Source organism: Neophocaena asiaeorientalis, unplaced genomic scaffold (assembly GCF_003031525.2).
Source record: "Neophocaena asiaeorientalis asiaeorientalis breed wild unplaced genomic scaffold, Neophocaena_asiaeorientalis_V1.1 scaffold363, whole genome shotgun sequence".
Lineage (NCBI taxonomy): Eukaryota > Metazoa > Chordata > Mammalia > Artiodactyla > Phocoenidae > Neophocaena > Neophocaena asiaeorientalis.
Genome location: NW_020172006.1, coordinates 1,603,214 through 1,620,168, shown reverse-complemented (window position 1 = coordinate 1,620,168; position 16,955 = coordinate 1,603,214). Strand labels below are relative to the sequence as shown.

General features: G+C 49.6%; 1 protein-coding gene across 1 annotated transcript in view; it reads left to right on the top strand.

Moving 5' to 3' along the window:
- TENM4 (teneurin transmembrane protein 4) overlaps nt 1–16,955 on the top strand; it is a 383,303-nt gene that overhangs the window by 311,170 nt on the left and 55,178 nt on the right. Inside the window, exons 16-20 of the mRNA XM_024749719.1 lie at nt 200–319; nt 5,575–5,836; nt 8,593–8,860; nt 11,481–11,624; nt 14,515–14,764. Of these exons, the coding sequence (XP_024605487.1) occupies nt 200–319; nt 5,575–5,836; nt 8,593–8,860; nt 11,481–11,624; nt 14,515–14,764 (1,044 nt within the window). The remainder of the gene's footprint in view (nt 1–199; nt 320–5,574; nt 5,837–8,592; nt 8,861–11,480; nt 11,625–14,514; nt 14,765–16,955) is intronic.

The following is a 16,955-nucleotide window of genomic DNA, read 5'->3' as shown; positions in this document are numbered from 1 at the left end:
TTCAGTAATAATTCTTTAGAGGATGCTTTGATGACTTAGATTGAGGCAATTAAAAAAAAGGTAGTGCTCATCTTGAGTGGATACCATGAGCCCCTGGGTGCCTAGATATGTCTGAGTGACCTGCCTCAGTCTCCTGACCTGCCAGCCAGGGTTCTAACGTGAAAAGTAGGTCATGTTTTTCTCTCTTTTCTACCCCCAGGCATGCGTGTGTCATTCGTGGTCAAGTAATGACATCAGATGGGACCCCGCTGGTTGGTGTGAACATCAGTTTCGTCAATAACCCTCTCTTTGGATACACGATCAGCAGGCAAGATGGCAGGTAAGAGGCCTTTTGGGGACCAGGGTTGGTGAAGGCTCTGCTCTCGTGGTCTTGCCACATAGCTGCTGCTGGAATGACAACGTGCGAAAAGGATAAGACTTGGAGTCAGAGGACCTGAATCCACGTGCCCAGCCCTGCAATGTACTAGCTGTGTGACCTTGTAGCTGACTCTGGCCTGAGTCCCTTTGGCTCTAGATTAAGCAGCTTCTTCTTACTTGTTTCTCAGAGTAAGCATGCGGTACCTCATACATATTGTTCTGTTGCATGGCTTATGATATAAAATACTGTCGAGTGGACCATTCTCCATAGGCCAGGAAGCTCCAGAAGTCTCAGCATTCCTGCTGTGTGGTTTCCATCTGCAACTACCCAGGTCTGTGGAAGCCACTGAGCGATCACAGAACTCTGACCTTCAGATCCCTGTGAGAACCTTTAGTTCATCAGCCTGAACGAAGTCAGGTTTCTTTAATCACTGTAGCTCCCCCCATTTGTTGGCTGTGTGTTCTTAGACAAATCTCCTTACCTCTCTTGGCCTCAGCTTCTTCATCTGTTAAATGGTCCTAATACTATTTATCTTACATGGTGGTGGTAAGGATTTGATTCTATGATGAATGGAGAAGCACCGTGCACATAGTAGGTGTTTAATAAATCTTAGTTCCCTGCCCCACTCTGATTCATCGCTGTATCTCCAGGGTCTAGCACATAATAAGTATACAAAAAATATTAGCAATATATTAAAGTTACAACTTAAAAAGGTGATGATTACAATGCAAGCCATGAGACTGTTTTGGAGAGAAGAGGAGAGGAAGGAGGAAAGTGGAATATTTAGGCTGTCAGTGGTGACAAGTCCTCTATTTTTAATAAAATCAGGTGGTGGTGTCCATCTGGCTAAGTGTGGGCCCATAAGGTTGATTTTCACTCTGTGTTGGAAATTGTGCTCCAGCCTGATTGATTTCAGCACCTCTTTAATCCAATCTCAGATGTGAACATGTCCTGGCCGAGGTGATAATGAAGTAGGGGCTCATCTGTTTGTAGACATATGTGCCTCTTAGATGGGGCTGGCAAGCTGGGCATGGGGAGCCCTCTCTTCCCTCCTCCCCCTCCCTATGAATGGAAGAGGCTGGTGGCCAGTCCCCAGGGATCATCTGTCCAGGCCAGGCCACTGATCACCAGAAGCACCTCAGTGCAGACTTGTGCTACAGCAGGGAGAAGTCTCCTTCCTCATGGTGCCTTTACCACCTTCCAGCTCAGGGCTGCCTGCTTTGTGGAAATAGGAGATATGAGCATCATAGGCAACAAGTATCCTGACTACACTATTACCTGCTGTGAAACAGTCATCAAAAAGGAGCCATGGGGACCGCTCTTTTTTTTTTGCCATAAAATTTGTCCATCATTCATGTGAGATGGCGAGTAGTCCGTCCTCTGCCCACGGTGCTTGGTTAGGGTGAGTCCATAAAACACACCAGAGTCCAGTAAACTTGGTGGCCCTTGGGGAATGCCCAGTTAGCACCTCCAGGCTTTGATTTGTCCTGTTGTGCTGCCCTTGCAGTCTCTACTACCTCATGAGAGGATGGGCATCCGGGGCGGTAAGTATCAGCCATATTTCCTGCACCGGCCAGCTTTAATTACACCCGAGCAGCCAGAGCTGCTACAGCCTAAAGCTTGCGTTTCAGAACAGCTCTTACCAATGCATCAGGGGGCTTAAATTTTCTTCCCATCTTAGACACTGCATAATGTATGGGAAAGTCATTACTTATTCTCTAATAAGTGTCTGAAGAGCCCTGTTTGTTATATGTAAATGGGTAGCATCTTGCCCATTTCCCTCCCCCTTGTCCCTGACTCACCTTCTTTCTTATTTCTCATACCCGAGGAGAAACTGTAAGGCTAGAGATATCGCCTGGAGATAACAGTGTATGCAGGTCCAGGGACCAGGTCTAATTCATCTTTGTATTCCTCACTTTCCCGGCAGGCACCATGACACTTGCCTTTGTCCAGATCTCCCACCCCGGCCCCATGCTGAAATACCAGACCTCAAGTCTTAACAAGAGCTCACAAACAAAAAACAGTGGCAGGGAAGTTAGCCAAAGAGATCATTAAAAAGATGGAGGGGCCTCCCTGGTGGCGCAGTGGTTGAGAGTCCGCCTGCCGATGCAGGGGATGCGGGTTCGTGTCCCGGTCTGGGAGGATCCCACATGCCGCGGAGCGGCTGGGCCCGTGAGCCATGGCCGCTGAGCCTGCGCATCCGGAGCCTGTGCTCCGCAACGGGAGAGGCCACAACGGTGAGAGGCCCGCGTACCGCAAAAAAAAAAATAGAAAATAGAAATCATGAAGAAAAATATTTAAAGAATAGCAGACAAGGGCTTCCCTGGTGGTGCAGTGATTGAGAGTCCACCTGCCGATGCAGGGGACGCGGGTTCGTGCCCCCGTCTGGGAAGATCCCACATGCCGCAGAGCGGCTAGGCCCGTGAGCCATGGCCGCTGAGCCTGCGCATCCGGAGCCTGTGCTCCGCAACGGGAGAGGCCACAACAGTTAGAGGCCCACATACGGCAAAAAAAAAAAATAGCAGACAAGAGAAGCAGTTCAGGTTCATTGAATTGAAAGATGGGATTATACAGAACACGAAGCCCAGGGAATGGAGCCCAGTGCTTTCCTTGTCCATTATCTCATCTGTCTCATTAATAACCTGCCAAGTGATGATGACTGTCACCTTCATCTCACATGAGGAGATTGAGGCTCAGACGGGTGACGGAACTCACCTGTGGACTAAGTGGCAGTGCTCGGACTGGCCCTCACTGATGGGGCTTCATCTGAGAAGCAGGCCTTCCCTTTGAGGTCAGTGTCACGCTCATGTCCACAGCAAGGTTTCCCTCCAGATGGGCAGGCCTGGCTCTTGGCAAGAGCCAATCACACCCCACTGTTGGCTAGGCCAGCTGTCCCCACCTGGCTCTTGGCCTTGAGAATATGTCTTTTCATGTTTGTCTTCACTCCCTCCCCGCGCTCATCCTGTCAGCACTCATCCTGTCACGAAGGGAGCTTGTAAGTCAGGCCAAACTTCTGTTTGACAGTTAAATGTTCTGTCAAAGTACAGATGCTGTTCGGTTCTGTTCCCTGGGTATTTTCCCCAAGCCCTGGATATTCTCCTGGAAAGCCAAAACCTGAACTCTTAGTTGAAAATAAACACCTTCCCTGGTGTTTCTCTATTATTATGTATTGAAGAATCATGGTACCCAACTTCCTCTACTCAAAGGTTATGTGGGCCTAGAAGGGGCCAAGTGAAGAGTAGGCAAAACAGATGAAAAGCATCTGCAAAGGACAGATGAGTCAGGCTTTGGAGCTTGGGGACCCAGATCTGAGGGCGCCATCTACCCCGAGGTGGACTTACGGTAATAGCCAAAGGAAGAAATAACTTAGGGTGTTTAGTATACAGTCAATTCAGAAGAAACTGACAACGTCACTCATGAGTTCATTCTATAAACTATAACCATCAAGCACGGGGCTAAGTTCTGGAAAGGCTGAGAGGAATCAGTGTCCCCAGGCCTGTGAGTGAATGTGTGATTCCAGTGCAGTGTGATGTGGGCTGTTAGGAGGAGTGCACATGGTGCAGTGGGATTCTGGAGGGGAGGCGACTGGAATTCTGAGTGGGTGAGGAGTTAGCAGAAGCCCTCCATCCAAAAAAGCAAGATGAGGACAGGCCTTGAGAATGCATCCTAAAGGTGATAGCTAAAGGACTTTGTCCAAAGAGACATCACCAGGAGGGGACAGGTGGACAGGATCACTGTTTCCAAGTCCTGAAGGACTGTCAAAGGCAGAGGAAGACTAGTTTGAAGTCACCCTAGCAGGTAGAACATGTTTCTAATGGCTAAGGAGCTATTAAGAGAGGGACCCAGGCTCAATTCCCACCCCCCTAAAAAAGTCTACTAACGGTCAGAACTAACCAAAGATGGGACAGTCCCCCTGCGGACATAGCAAGCTCCTCATCGCTGGAAATGTGCAAACAGGAACCAAATAGCCCCTTGATAGTGGTTCTGTAGAAGGAACTGAAGCATCAGATTCAGAGAGGGGACTAGGTCAGATGACCTAGTGGTTCAACTGTTACTCGATTTTAAACTTTCTGTTTTGATGGGGTGGGGGAAGGACACAAAACTCTGGTCTGAATTAATCTTGTTGCACATCGAACATGGGGTCTTAAGTAGCAACCACGCGCTCTAGGTGGCAAAGCAGACCCAGCCTGCAGGACTAGTGACATAGCTGGGCTTACACCTGGGCCTCCTTTCCCATCTTCTATAATGTGAGCTCATCTGGCCTCTGACCACCTAGCTGCTGAACCCTCAGATCAGACGCTCAGTGTCAGAAACATGGAGTATACAAGTGGGAACTCAGTTTCCTTGGATTTTCAAAACAAAAAAGGTCCATGCTAAGGCTTGGATGGGCAAGTGCCCGGCCAGGTTTGTCTGCAGGTGATGGGAGTTAAGATGCCAGAACCAAAAACAGAGCTGCCAGCAAGTTTCTGGCCATCCCCAAAGGGCAATGAACAAAGGCTGGGTGACCAGCTCTCAGGGACACAGCCACGGAGATCTCATCTCAACTGGGAGGTTGGGACTCAGTCTTCTGGTTCCTCTTTTACTTCTAAGTTACGGTGATTCTAGTTGTGCCCGTCTCTAAACTACCTTGCTATTTTGTAACTCCAAAGGCCTGTTGAGTATCATAGTCAGAGATAAAATTGCTGTAGAGTCATAGAATCTTAATGACTTCAGAATAATTTATTTGAACCTTTGCCTTTTACAGATGAGAAACTTGAGAATCAGACGGGCTAAAGGACTTACCCAAGGTCACACAGTAGCCCACGGCAGAGCCAGGACTAGGCTTAGAGTTCTAACACCAGGGCAGGGTTTGTTCTGCTTTATTCTGATGAATTTTCACTGGGCTTCAGCTCTAAGACACCCTAAGTACCAGGGGCACCCGAGCAGAGGCTCATCAGTGGTCCTGTGTCCTAGCAAATGGCTCCCCAAAGCAGGTTGTTATTTGGTTTTGGCAAGTTCTCTACGGTGAATCACTTTCAAAAAAATAATGCTTTCTGGAACCTCTGTCACTGTTTGTGACCGCGGTCAAGTCTTTCAGGTTGTTTTTTTGTTTTTTTTTTTTTTAGTCTTTCAGGTTTTAGAGTCTCTCTCAACGAGTGCTCAGATCCTTCGGTGTAATTTTTCTCCTTTCTCTGCTCCTCCCTCTCCTCTCCTTCTCACCCTCCCCTCCCAAACAGCTTTGACTTGGTCACAAATGGTGGCATCTCCATCACCCTGCGGTTCGAGCGGGCCCCCTTCATCACACAGGAGCACACCCTCTGGCTGCCTTGGGATCGCTTCTTTGTCATGGAAACCATCATCTTGCGGCAGGAGGAGAATGAGATTCCCAGCTGTGACCTGAGCAGCTTTGCCCGCCCCAACCCAGTCCTGTCTCCTTCCCCACTGACGTCCTTCGCCAGCTCCTGTGCAGAGAAAGGCCCCATCGTTCCGGAAATTCAGGTAGACCCAGCTTTCTTAACTGCATTTCTCCATGCCTTTATTTCATTCGGGAGGTGGAGGAGGATCTCAGAGACAGGGGAAAGAGACAGTCCATCAGCCCACCATCCAGACCCCAGCCGGCGTGCTGTGAGGCTATCATGGCCACCCCCTTACACACGTAATACATGTGAGCCCTGTAAAGTGCCTGGCACCCTCCAGCATATAATAAATGCCCACTCCCTCTCCACTCTGCCACCCAGTTCACTTCCACGTCCCCTTTCCCCAACCTCCAGTGTCTCCCCCGCCCCTCCTTATTTCTGTTAAAAATAACGATGATAGAGGCTTCCCTCGTGGCGCAGTGGTTGAGAGTCCACCTGCCGATGCAGGGGACACGGGTCCGTGCCCCGGTCCGGGAAGATCCCACATGCCGCGGAGCGGCTGGGCCCGTGAGCCATGGCCGCTGAGCCTGCGCGTCCGGAGCTTGTGCTCCGCAACGGGAGAGGCCACAACAATGAGAGGGCCGCATACCACAAAAAAAAAAAGAAAAATAGCAATGGTAGTTTCCACCAAGAGGAGTGAGGCAGAGGGTCCCAAATGTTTGCGTCGTACTAAAGATTAAATGAGGAAATGTGTATGAGATACTTGGCACAATATCTGGCACCTACTAAGTGCTCAGTGAATTTTAACCATTATTACTATTAAGATTATTTTACACACACTGCCTTCATGCCAATTAATGAGTGCTTTGGCTCAAATCTATACACGCAAGTGCTTTACTTCATTATCATTAAAAGGAAGTAATTTGGGAAAATGCATTTTCATCTGATAGAAACCAAGATGGATTCTTTGCCTAACAAAGCTGTGTGGACTTGAATTGCTTCTGCCATCCCGGCCCAATTTTTAATGGCAGAAACGAAGCCTGGGGAGGAGGAGGGACGGCAGTGCAGAAACTGGGGGAGAAGCCCCAGCCGTCCCGCCGGGCCGGCCTCATGAGAGCTCTGGCGACATGCAGGCTAATAAATGATCTCTGGTGCTGGCGGAGCGGGGTGTTTAGACATGTTTGTGTGTGTATTTCTTGCCGGGCTAAGCAGCCACATCTCTGCGCTGCACCCTGTTGAGTGGCTTCAGACGCCGGCCCTCGAGAAGGAAACACAACCATTTGGGAATTCTCATCGCACCCATAGGTTGAAACTTCACTCCTTTTCAGACATTCAGCGCTTGTCTCCCGTCTCCACCACCAGGCTGACCTTTCTTACCGAATGGTTGTCAGCGGAGACAGAGCTTGCTGGGGAGGGGAGATTTGTGACTCAGCACTGCTTCAGCTGCAGCGAGACATCTCCCCATGAGCAGGGACTTCGAAACAAATGGGGTGAAAGGTCCCCCTCTCTTTACCGTGCTCCCTGGGCTGGGCGCCTACGAGCCCAGCTGGGTCACAAACCTTGCTTATTATCAGATTCATGAAATACATGAAAACAAACTCTTGGGTTTTGCCAGTCCTGTCATTGGCTAGCCTTTGCAAGTACAGGGAGATGTACATTTTGAAGGGTATGTTAAGAAGAGTAAATACTTACGACAGCATCTGATGGCACTCAAGCCCGGCTTTGCCTAGAACTTGTGAGCTGAAATTTAGGAAGATCGCTTTGGTGTAGGCCCAATCCCGAAAAATGTTGTGTGTTCAGGAGAATGGGTTGGGGTGGGAGTTCACACCCATCTGTGACGTGGACTGAAAGGAAGAGGCTTTCTTTGTGAAGGCCCAGTTCCCCTGTGACCACGAGGGTAAACTAATCATTGTCCTTTTAATGGATACGTTAGCCTCAATTGATTTAACGTCCCCTTCTTGAAACAGAGCCCAGAGCATCAAGCCAATAAAAGTTCTCCACTTTTGCCATGTGCCCAGGCATCTTGGCATTAATTTCGGCTTCCCATCTTGGAGCTGAGCCCATTGCACCAGTAGATAAAGCACTGCCTTTCCCACCACTCTGCCCCTCTGGCACAGCCTTGGAGCACGCAGACTCCGTGCGGCCCATCTGTCTTCTTTCTACTGATGAGCTGGGGGCCTTAGCTTCAGGTCCTTGGCAGCCTGTGTTCCCAACCCTGCATAATGGTTCGTTCCACATCTCTAGCCTCCGTTTACCTTCCTGAAGACGAAAGCCACTTGTAACAGATCTTCCTTTAGGAAAGTTTTGAGAGAGAAGCAGGCCTTCTCGCTGAGCCACCTGTCCACATCGGTCGGAGGGAACTTCCCAGTGCCCCCTGCTTCCAGCACCAGCAGCACCGTCATCGTTAGTAACATTTACTGAGTGTCCGTTATGTGCTGGGCACTTTATGTATGTGACCTTACCCAGTCGTCAGACTAATCCAGTGAGGAAACAGAGATTCAGAGTTTCCGTGAGTTTTCTGGGATGACACCGCTTGTGAATGAAAGGTGACAGTATGATAAATACTTTACACGTGTTATCCTCTCATTAATGCAACGAGATGAGCATCGTCATCCCTGCTGAAAGGAGGAAGCTGAGGCTTACGGAGGCAGGGATGTCCCGAGTAAGAGCTGCCCCGCAAAGCAGGCCTTCTGACTCTCCTTTTCCTCCCCCACCCCTCCCTCCCTTCTCTTCCTTTCCTGCCCTACCCTTCACATCCGCTTCCTCCTCTCCCTTTCTCTCCTCCTCCTTCTCTGCATCCTCCTCTGTCTCTTGAACACCCAGAGTATGTGGGGCTGTGGCCACCTTCCCTCCACCAGCGATTCTGTGACCGTCACCTGCTGTGATCTGTCTCTCTAGGCTTTGCAGGAGGAAATCGCCATCTCTGGCTGCAAGATGAGGCTGAGCTACCTGAGCAGCCGTACCCCCGGCTACAAATCTGTCCTGAGGATCAGCCTCACCCACAGCACCATCCCCTTCAACCTCATGAAGGTCCACCTCATGGTGGCAGTTGAGGGCCGCCTCTTCAGGAAGTGGTTTGCTGCAGCCCCAGACTTGTCCTATTATTTCATCTGGGACAAGACAGACGTCTACAGCCAGAAGGTGTTTGGGCTCTCGGAAGCCTTCGGTAAGCCTCCCAGCCGCAGGCCTCAGTGCCGTCCTCAGAGAGACAGTAAGATTTGGGGGCACGGGGCTCTTTTTCCACCTCCCTTGTTTTTTCTTCCTCCCTTTCTCTTCTCAGAAATACCTAAGGTCTAGTTGGACCTTTCAGTGACCATCCATGATCTAAAAGAAAATACTCAAAGACCTGCATGTGGAAAACTTGACAGTTAAAAAAGAGGGTTACAAAACCAAAAAGGCCCTTGAAGAGCACTGTGGTGTTATGTGATGGGCTGAAAGAGGCTGGTGCCACAGAGACAAGAGCTGTGTGGACATTGCCCCAACCCTGCCCCCACCCCCAGCCGTTGGGCCTGAACTTACCCATTAAAAATATGGGAGTCTGGGGCTTCCCTGGTGGCGCAGTGGTTGAGAGTCCGCCTGCCGATGTAGGGGACACGGGTTCGTGCCCCGGTCCAGGAAGATCCCACGTGCCGTGGAGCGGCTGGGCCCATGAGCCATGGCCGCTGAGCCTGCGCATCCGGAGCCTGTGCTCCACAACAGGAGAGGCCACAACAGTGAGAGGCCCGCGTACCACAAAAAAAAAAAAAAAAGGGAGTCTGGAGCTTCTGGGTCTCTTCAGTCTTACTGAGGTGCAGGAGCTAAGATTCTTCCCTCATCAGAAAGGCTTTTTGGCCTCTTTACCTCCTTTCCAATCAGAGAGTCCCTTTGTTGATGTTATTGCTGTTTTTCTCTAAGATGAAGCAGAAGGTGACTACAGCCTCACCTGGAGTCCCAGCCCCACTCAGACCTTGGGCTTCCAGGGCTGGCTGTGCTCATCTCAGCTTCCGGGTGAGAGCAAGGCTCCACGAAGGGTTCAGAGCTGGATTGTTAGCAGTCGTAACCCCTGCAGGGCTAATCCTCCAAGCACTTAGAGTAACAGCCTGGAAAATCCCTCTCAACTTGAAGCTCACTCCAGTTTCACTCCCTTTCTAGATTTGGCAAAGGCAGAGTGAGGAAGCAGATGAGAAGTAATGAAGAAAGAAAGAGAGAAAGAGGGAGGGAGAGAGGGAGGAAGGCAGGCAATAAGGGAGTGTCTGTTGAGCATCTGCTCTGGGTGATGTGCTCCCTGTACATTGGTATCTCCGTTAATCTTTACAACCACCCTGTGAGTCAGAAATTGTCCTCATATTCTGCATGAGGAAGCTGAGGACCAGAGAGGTGAGGTGACTTCCCAAGGCCACACAAGGAAGGAACTGAGCTGGATTTACCCAAGATCTCCCCTGTAGTTTTGCATCCTGCCCTACCCCATAGGGTACACTGGGAGCAAAGATGCCATCTGTCACTGTTTACGATCCCTTCTGTAAACCAAACTACTTCTATGGTCTCTTCAAACTCAGTGAAGTCTTACTACCTCTTTAGATGAAATGAGCACATTTAAGTGCCCACCAGCCAGTTAAGGTCTCTCTGCACAGAGACGTCAAGGGCTGAGGTTTGCTTTCCTGAGATGACAGGGGACCAGTAGGAGGCAGAGTGTCTGCTTAAGGGACTCAAGGTCATAGGGAAGAGGTCACAGGGACATCTTCCAATGCATTCGCTCCTGCCATAGCGGGCCAGCAGTCTCTCAGGGCACCTAAAGGAAACTTTAAGGGGCTGCCCAATTGTTAACTCCTGTCTTGATCATGTGATAGAGCATTGCCCAGTGGAAAATAGCATCTACACAGAAAGATACTTGGAAGAAATGGCATTCCTGTCTCTGCCAGTTCCTTTCCGTAGGGCAGTTACTGGGATTTTCACAAACCCAGCCTCAGGGAGCCTGCCATGGTTAGCCTGCCTCCCAGTGCCCCAGGAGGCCTGGATTTATGAAACAAAAGCAAAACCAGGGATTTTCAAGTTTTGAGCAACTTCTAGCTTTCCAAGTTCCCTAACTGAGCTCCTTTTCCATGTATTCATTATAAGTGATTTTTAATTTTTTTCTTTATTAAAGTATTACCATGTTCCTTAATAAAAATGTGGTAAGTGGACCAAAAAATAGAAATAAAGTCAAACATTTCTATTAAAAAATACAACTTCCTGTTAACATTAAACTTTATTTTCTTTTTTCACGTATAGTTTTTTTTAACAGAGATTTAATACTGTATATAACCAGTCCTTTCAACTCAGCATTGCCCCGTAAGCACTTTTCCATGTCACCCTGTGATCTTCGTAACCGTAATTTCCAGTGGCTGCATAATATCCCTCAGGTGGATACACTTGGTTTGCTCAACGTCTCATCCCCTTTGGACCTTTAGATTACTTCCAACTTTCCACTATTATAAATAATGCTGCGGTGAAGGCTTTAGTGCCTAAAGTATTTTCCATACTAAAGATTATTTCCCTGGAATCGATTCACCTGGGTCCTTCAACTGGGTCCTTCATAAAGTATTTAGAACATTCGTTTAATGTTTCCTGATGATGTACGATTGCTCTCCAAAAAAGGGTGTTCAGGCTCAGCCTCCCAGTGTTAGTATTGCCCATAGGTCTGGTTGCCACTTAGGAATTTGATCCTTCTTCTTTTTCTACCAAAGACAAGCAGGGGCCTTGCATGCAGATCTAAAGCCAAAGAAGAGGCTTTGCTCACCGGTGCATTTTGTGCCTTTTGTCTTCTACAGTTTCTGTGGGTTATGAGTATGAATCCTGCCCAGATCTGATCCTGTGGGAAAAAAGAACAGCAGTGCTACAGGGCTATGAAATCGATGCTTCCAAACTGGGAGGATGGAGCCTGGACAAACATCATGCCCTCAACATCCAAAGTGGTGAGTGGATTAGTACAATTTCAGGAACCAGGCCACGGTGTGACCCTTTTCTCTTATGCTTTGTTCCCTGCGAGGCAAAAAACACACACTTCAAATTACAGAGTCTTATATGTGATCAGTCGGTCAGAAGCGTTAATACGGATAATTCCTTGGCTACCTTGTCACTGCTAGGCAGCGGGGATGCAGAAGTGAAGGGCTTCAAGGGTTTACACTCTGGGTGAGACAAACACTTCCCAGGCAGTTTCCACGCTGTGCCAGGGACAGTGCCGTCACAGAGGGGAGCCAGTGACACTCTGGGGGCTGTAGAAGAGGAACACCTGACTCAGCTTCTTGGTACAGCAGGGTATCTCTTGGGAGAGAACTTCTGAACTGAGTCTCAAAAGGTCTGTAGGATTAGCCCTGTATGTCAACGAGGGAGAACTTTGTAGGCAGAGAGCACAGCATGTGCCAAAGCACTGAAGCTTGAAAGAAGAGTAATTGGAGAGAAGGTTCATTGTGGTTTGAGCAAAGGGTGAAATGAAGGGAATAGCAAAAGCCAGAGCCGGGGGCTTGAGCAGCTGGAGCCCCAGGTAAGAAGATTAGAACTTTCAACTCCGTCCAGAGGCAGCTCTCAAGCCTCTGAAAGGTTTAAAGCATGCAAGTGACACAGTCGGATCTGTAGTTTAGATAGCCCTCTCTGACTGTGTCCCAGGATGGGACAGGTAAACATGGTAATGATGTCAGATCTCTCCTGCCTAATCTGTAGATGCAAGAATTCTTATCAAAGGCACTGCTTTGATGTTTGGGGGCTGTGGGAATTGAAAAACTAATTCTAAAGTTTATAATAAAATAAAGATTTGTAAATAGATTAGGCAGTCTTTAAAGTGAGAACAGGGGCTTCCCTGGTGGCACAGTGGTTGAGAGTCCGCCTGCCGATGCAGGGGACACGGGTTCGTGCCCCGGTCCGGGAAGATCCCACATGCTGCGGAGCGGCTGGGCCTGTGAGCCATGGCCCCTGAGCCTGCGCGTCTGGAGCCTGTGCTCCGCAACGGGAGAGGCCACAATAGTAAGCGGCCCATGTACCGCCAAAAAAATAAATAAATAAATAAAATAAAATAAGAACAAAAAAAGAGGCACTTGCCAGATGTTAAGATAGCTTAGGAAAACTGCAACACTTAAAACTGTGTGGTGATGTCACAGGAACAGAGAAATAGATTCCATGGAATAGAACAAGGCATTCAGAAACTGACCTGTGAGTAGTAATCAGGACTACGTCTGGCCATGAGTGTCAGAAAAGCCAAAATAACAGAATTGCAAACAAGGTAAAAGTTTGTTTCTCACTCACCTGAAAGTCTGGAGGTAGGTGATCCGGCTGGTTTAGACCTCTGCAGGGTTGTTCTACTCAGGCCTCCATCCCCAAGGTCATGGTCCAAGGTGACTGCTTCAGCTCCAGCCTTCACATCTACTTTCCAGCCAGCAGGAGGGAGGAAAAGGACTGAGAGCAAACCCCTTCCATTGTAGGGACACCTCCCAGCAGCTGCCCACACCACTTCCACACCTTTAACCAGTTACCTGCCAAGTGTAGCTGCAGAGGGAGCTGGGGATTGTAGTCAGTTCCAGACAGTCACACGTCCAGCTAAACAGCACAGTTCTATAACTACAGAAGGACAGGGTGGATAGGGTACAAGTTCCTGCCACGTACCATGTATACATGATATATGGTAGAGGTAGCATCACACGTCAATGGAGGATGGATAGGTGTTTTAGAAATTGGTATTGGGGGAAATGGGCTCAATGTGTGGAGGAAAAAATTCAGTTCACACTGTACACAAAATAAAAGTTTGATTAAAGAGCTAAATTTGCAAGATCTTTAAAGTTAATAGAAGAAAATACAGGAGAATGTATTTATGATCTCAGAGAAGGATTCCCTAAAACCCTAAAAAAAAGCACGAACATTAGAATTGAAAAATGGTTGATTAGACTACATAAAAATGAAAGACATCTGTTCAATAAAGGGCAAAGCTAACAGATGACAGCCTGGGAGAAGATTCTTGTGACCATAAAAACCAAAACTCACTCAAAGCTTCGGTATGGAAGGGGTGAGGCCAGAGGCAGAGAGTCCAATTAGGAGGCTGTAGCAACAGTACAGGAGTTAAAGGATGAGCTGGGCCTGAGAAGAGACAGTATGGATATGGGATGCAGCTTGCACTCCATTGAGGTCAATCCCTTCATTTTGCTGGTGGGGAGACTGAGGCCCAAGGGCAGTTAAAGCACTGAAGAGACCCATGCAAGATCTGGGATCAGCCCATTAGTATCAAAAGCAGGTAAAAACCCCAGTCTCTTGACTCCACCTCAGTGAGAAGAGTCTGGAAGTTTCACTTGTGTATTTCTATGACATTTACTGGTATCTACTCTGTGTCAGGTCTGTGCTAGGCCGTGGGGATACAGAAGGGAGAAGACATTGTCTCTGCACGTGAAATAGTCTCACTCTGAAGAGAGAAAACAGATAAGCGCAATAAAGAATTCTGTGCCGTGATGGAGACGTAGACTAGGCACGCGAGGTGCGTTCGGTCTATTTGAGAGGCAGCGGGGCTGAATGCTTCAGAGCCTGGAAGCGCTCAGAAGCGCTTCTGCTGTCATCTGTGTGATGTCAGGTCTCCCCTGTTAATACAGGGAGCATAATGGCACCTGTCTTACACACTTGTCATGGGAATTCAATCAGCAAAGCAGCGTGGCCTGTCCAGGATGGCCTGGGTTTCGTTATGGGGCGAGGCAGCCTTGGGAGATGAGTCTGGAAATGGTAGGCAGGGATCTGGCATGCCTTGCTTTTGCAAGGCGACCCTGTGGCCGGCCACAGGGGAGAGCCGTCTCCTGCTCCATCAGTGATTCTGTTCTTCTGTCCTTGTCCCAGGCATCTTGCACAAAGGGAACGGGGAGAACCAGTTTGTGTCCCAGCAGCCTCCTGTCATCGGGAGCATCATGGGTAACGGGCGCCGGAGAAGCATCTCCTGCCCCAGCTGCAACGGCCTTGCCGACGGCAACAAGCTCCTGGCCCCCGTGGCCCTCACGTGCGGCTCCGACGGGAGCCTCTACGTGGGAGACTTCAACTACATCCGAAGGATCTTCCCCTCTGGGAACGTCACCAACATCCTGGAGTTGAGGTATGTAAGGTGAGGCCTTCCTCACAGTTCCTAATATGTCCCTTTGCAATCCTGTGGGTCCACCTGGCGTGACCCACCAGCCCGAGAAGGGGGCAGGACAGAGCCTCATCTGTCACTCCCCAGAGGCCAAACTGTGAGCTGGGGGCTCTGGGGAAGCAGGCGCTGCTTTGCACGGGGCACTGCAATGAAGACAGACTGCCCTTGGGACAGGGAGATATCTTGGCATCCAGATGCTGTAGAAGGCTGCCGGCAACCGAGAAGCCCTTGGAAGCCCTTGAATCTTTCTTCTGTTTCCTGGCACCAAACTGATCGGAATTTGTCACATGAGTCTTTTTATAAGGACAGGGGATGGTGTCCTGGACTAGGCCCTGGTGCCAGTGTTACGAAGCCTGGCCCTGTTACTTAACACGCGTTGGAGTTAGGAGAAGTTCCCTGCAGCTGCCCCACACTGAGATAAGGCCCACGGGCTGCTCCTAAGACGCAGAGGTGCAGCAGAGCTCAGCCTCTGCTTGTCCCCATTCTGACCATGAGGGATGGAGCACAGCCACACTCACAGCTCGGGGAAGGGCCTCATATGTTGGATGTCTCTGTGCCTCCTTAAACCAGATCTTTTCTGAACCAGACCAGTCACAGTGTGGGTTCCAAGGTTATAGAGAAGCTGTGGTTAGAGATGGGGGAGCCCGACTCTCCCTTTCAGGAGAAATTGTACCAAGTTCCTCACAACTGTTTAGGGATTGGGATCTGCCCATTTCCTGGGCTGGGGTCCGTGTGAGCAGGACGGGCCCTTGAGCTGGAAAGCGGCCAGGGGAAAAGGAAACTCTCTTTTTGCGAGGCCTCTTCTGTTTGCCTAGTATAACAATTCTGCAAGATATGTATTACTATTGCCCTGACAAATAAGATAAAGGAGACTCAGGGAATTTAAGGAATCTGCCCGAGGTCCAGCTTGGCAGGCCCAACCCAGAAGGCCATCACGCAGTCTGCCTCTCCCGAGAATTGTCACATGGCCCGGTGAGGACCACCGTGGCTGAATGCCATGCTTAGTTATTCCCGGTAGGTAAGTGCCCGCTGAGAGTCTCACCTTGCAGCACACGCGAGAGAGGAGGGGAAGGCTCGCTGGCTGACCACAGCTGTCACGGCCCTCAAGATGAGGGTGCTGGTACTCAGTGACCCACACAGGCACAAAGGAAGGAGAAGGTCTTTGGCCACGAGAAAATCAGAAGCTCACATTCTGTAGACTCACGGGAAATCAGGTGTCAGGCTGAATGAGAAGCAGCCGCGGATGGGATATTATCTGCCTTTTCTTCTCTCTTTTATGAGTTTGACCAGTGTAGACATCTGCCAGAGAAGAGGGAACTCTTGAGTGTATTTGCTTTAGTCAGCTGCTCATAGTGTCTCTCTTTCCCGTGCCATGATGGAAAGAGCCGTGGGCTACGGCGTCAGCCCACCTTGGCAGAGAAACTAGAACTGGACCACTTACCCTCTCTGGGCCTCCGTTTTCACATCTTTTAAATAAGCGACCCCCGTTTTCCCTGTCTCCCTGCCGCAGCTGTGGGGAGATCGTGAAAGACGGTAAGGAAGGGAGGAGTAATTTAAATTTGGAAAGAAAAACAAATTTGTCGACATACTATCATCTTGGTATATTTTCTCCAGTCTTTTTTCCCGGGCCTGTTTCTCTGTGTCACCCTCTCCCTTCTCATTAGAGTGTATCTCCAATTCTGTATTCTATTCCGAGGAGAATTGTGGTGGGCTACGCAGCTCTCCATTGGGCAGTGTTCACACAGAGATGCAGCTTTTTTTTTTTTTTTGGTCGTACTGCTGTGGCCTCTCCCCGCTGCGGAGCACAGGCTCCGGACGCACAGGCTCAGCAGCCATGGCTCACGGGCCCAGCCGCTCCGCGGCATGTGGGATCTTCCCGGACCGGGGCACGAACCCGTGTCCCTTGCATCAGCAGGCGGACTCTCAAGCACTGCGCCACCAGGGAAGCCCAGAGATGCAGCTTTGAGTGTGTGTATCTCTGGGAGTGCTTCTCTGTACAGGGGAGGGGATCGACTATTCCAGCCTCTGTCTTACCCTGGTGAAAGCAGCTTGGGTCAACCTCATCCTCTTCCCGTAAGTCAGCAGTGTTGACGCAGGTGAAACCATGCCTCTTCTGTGATACGTAGCTGCTTATAAGTGAGCTCACTGACAAGTA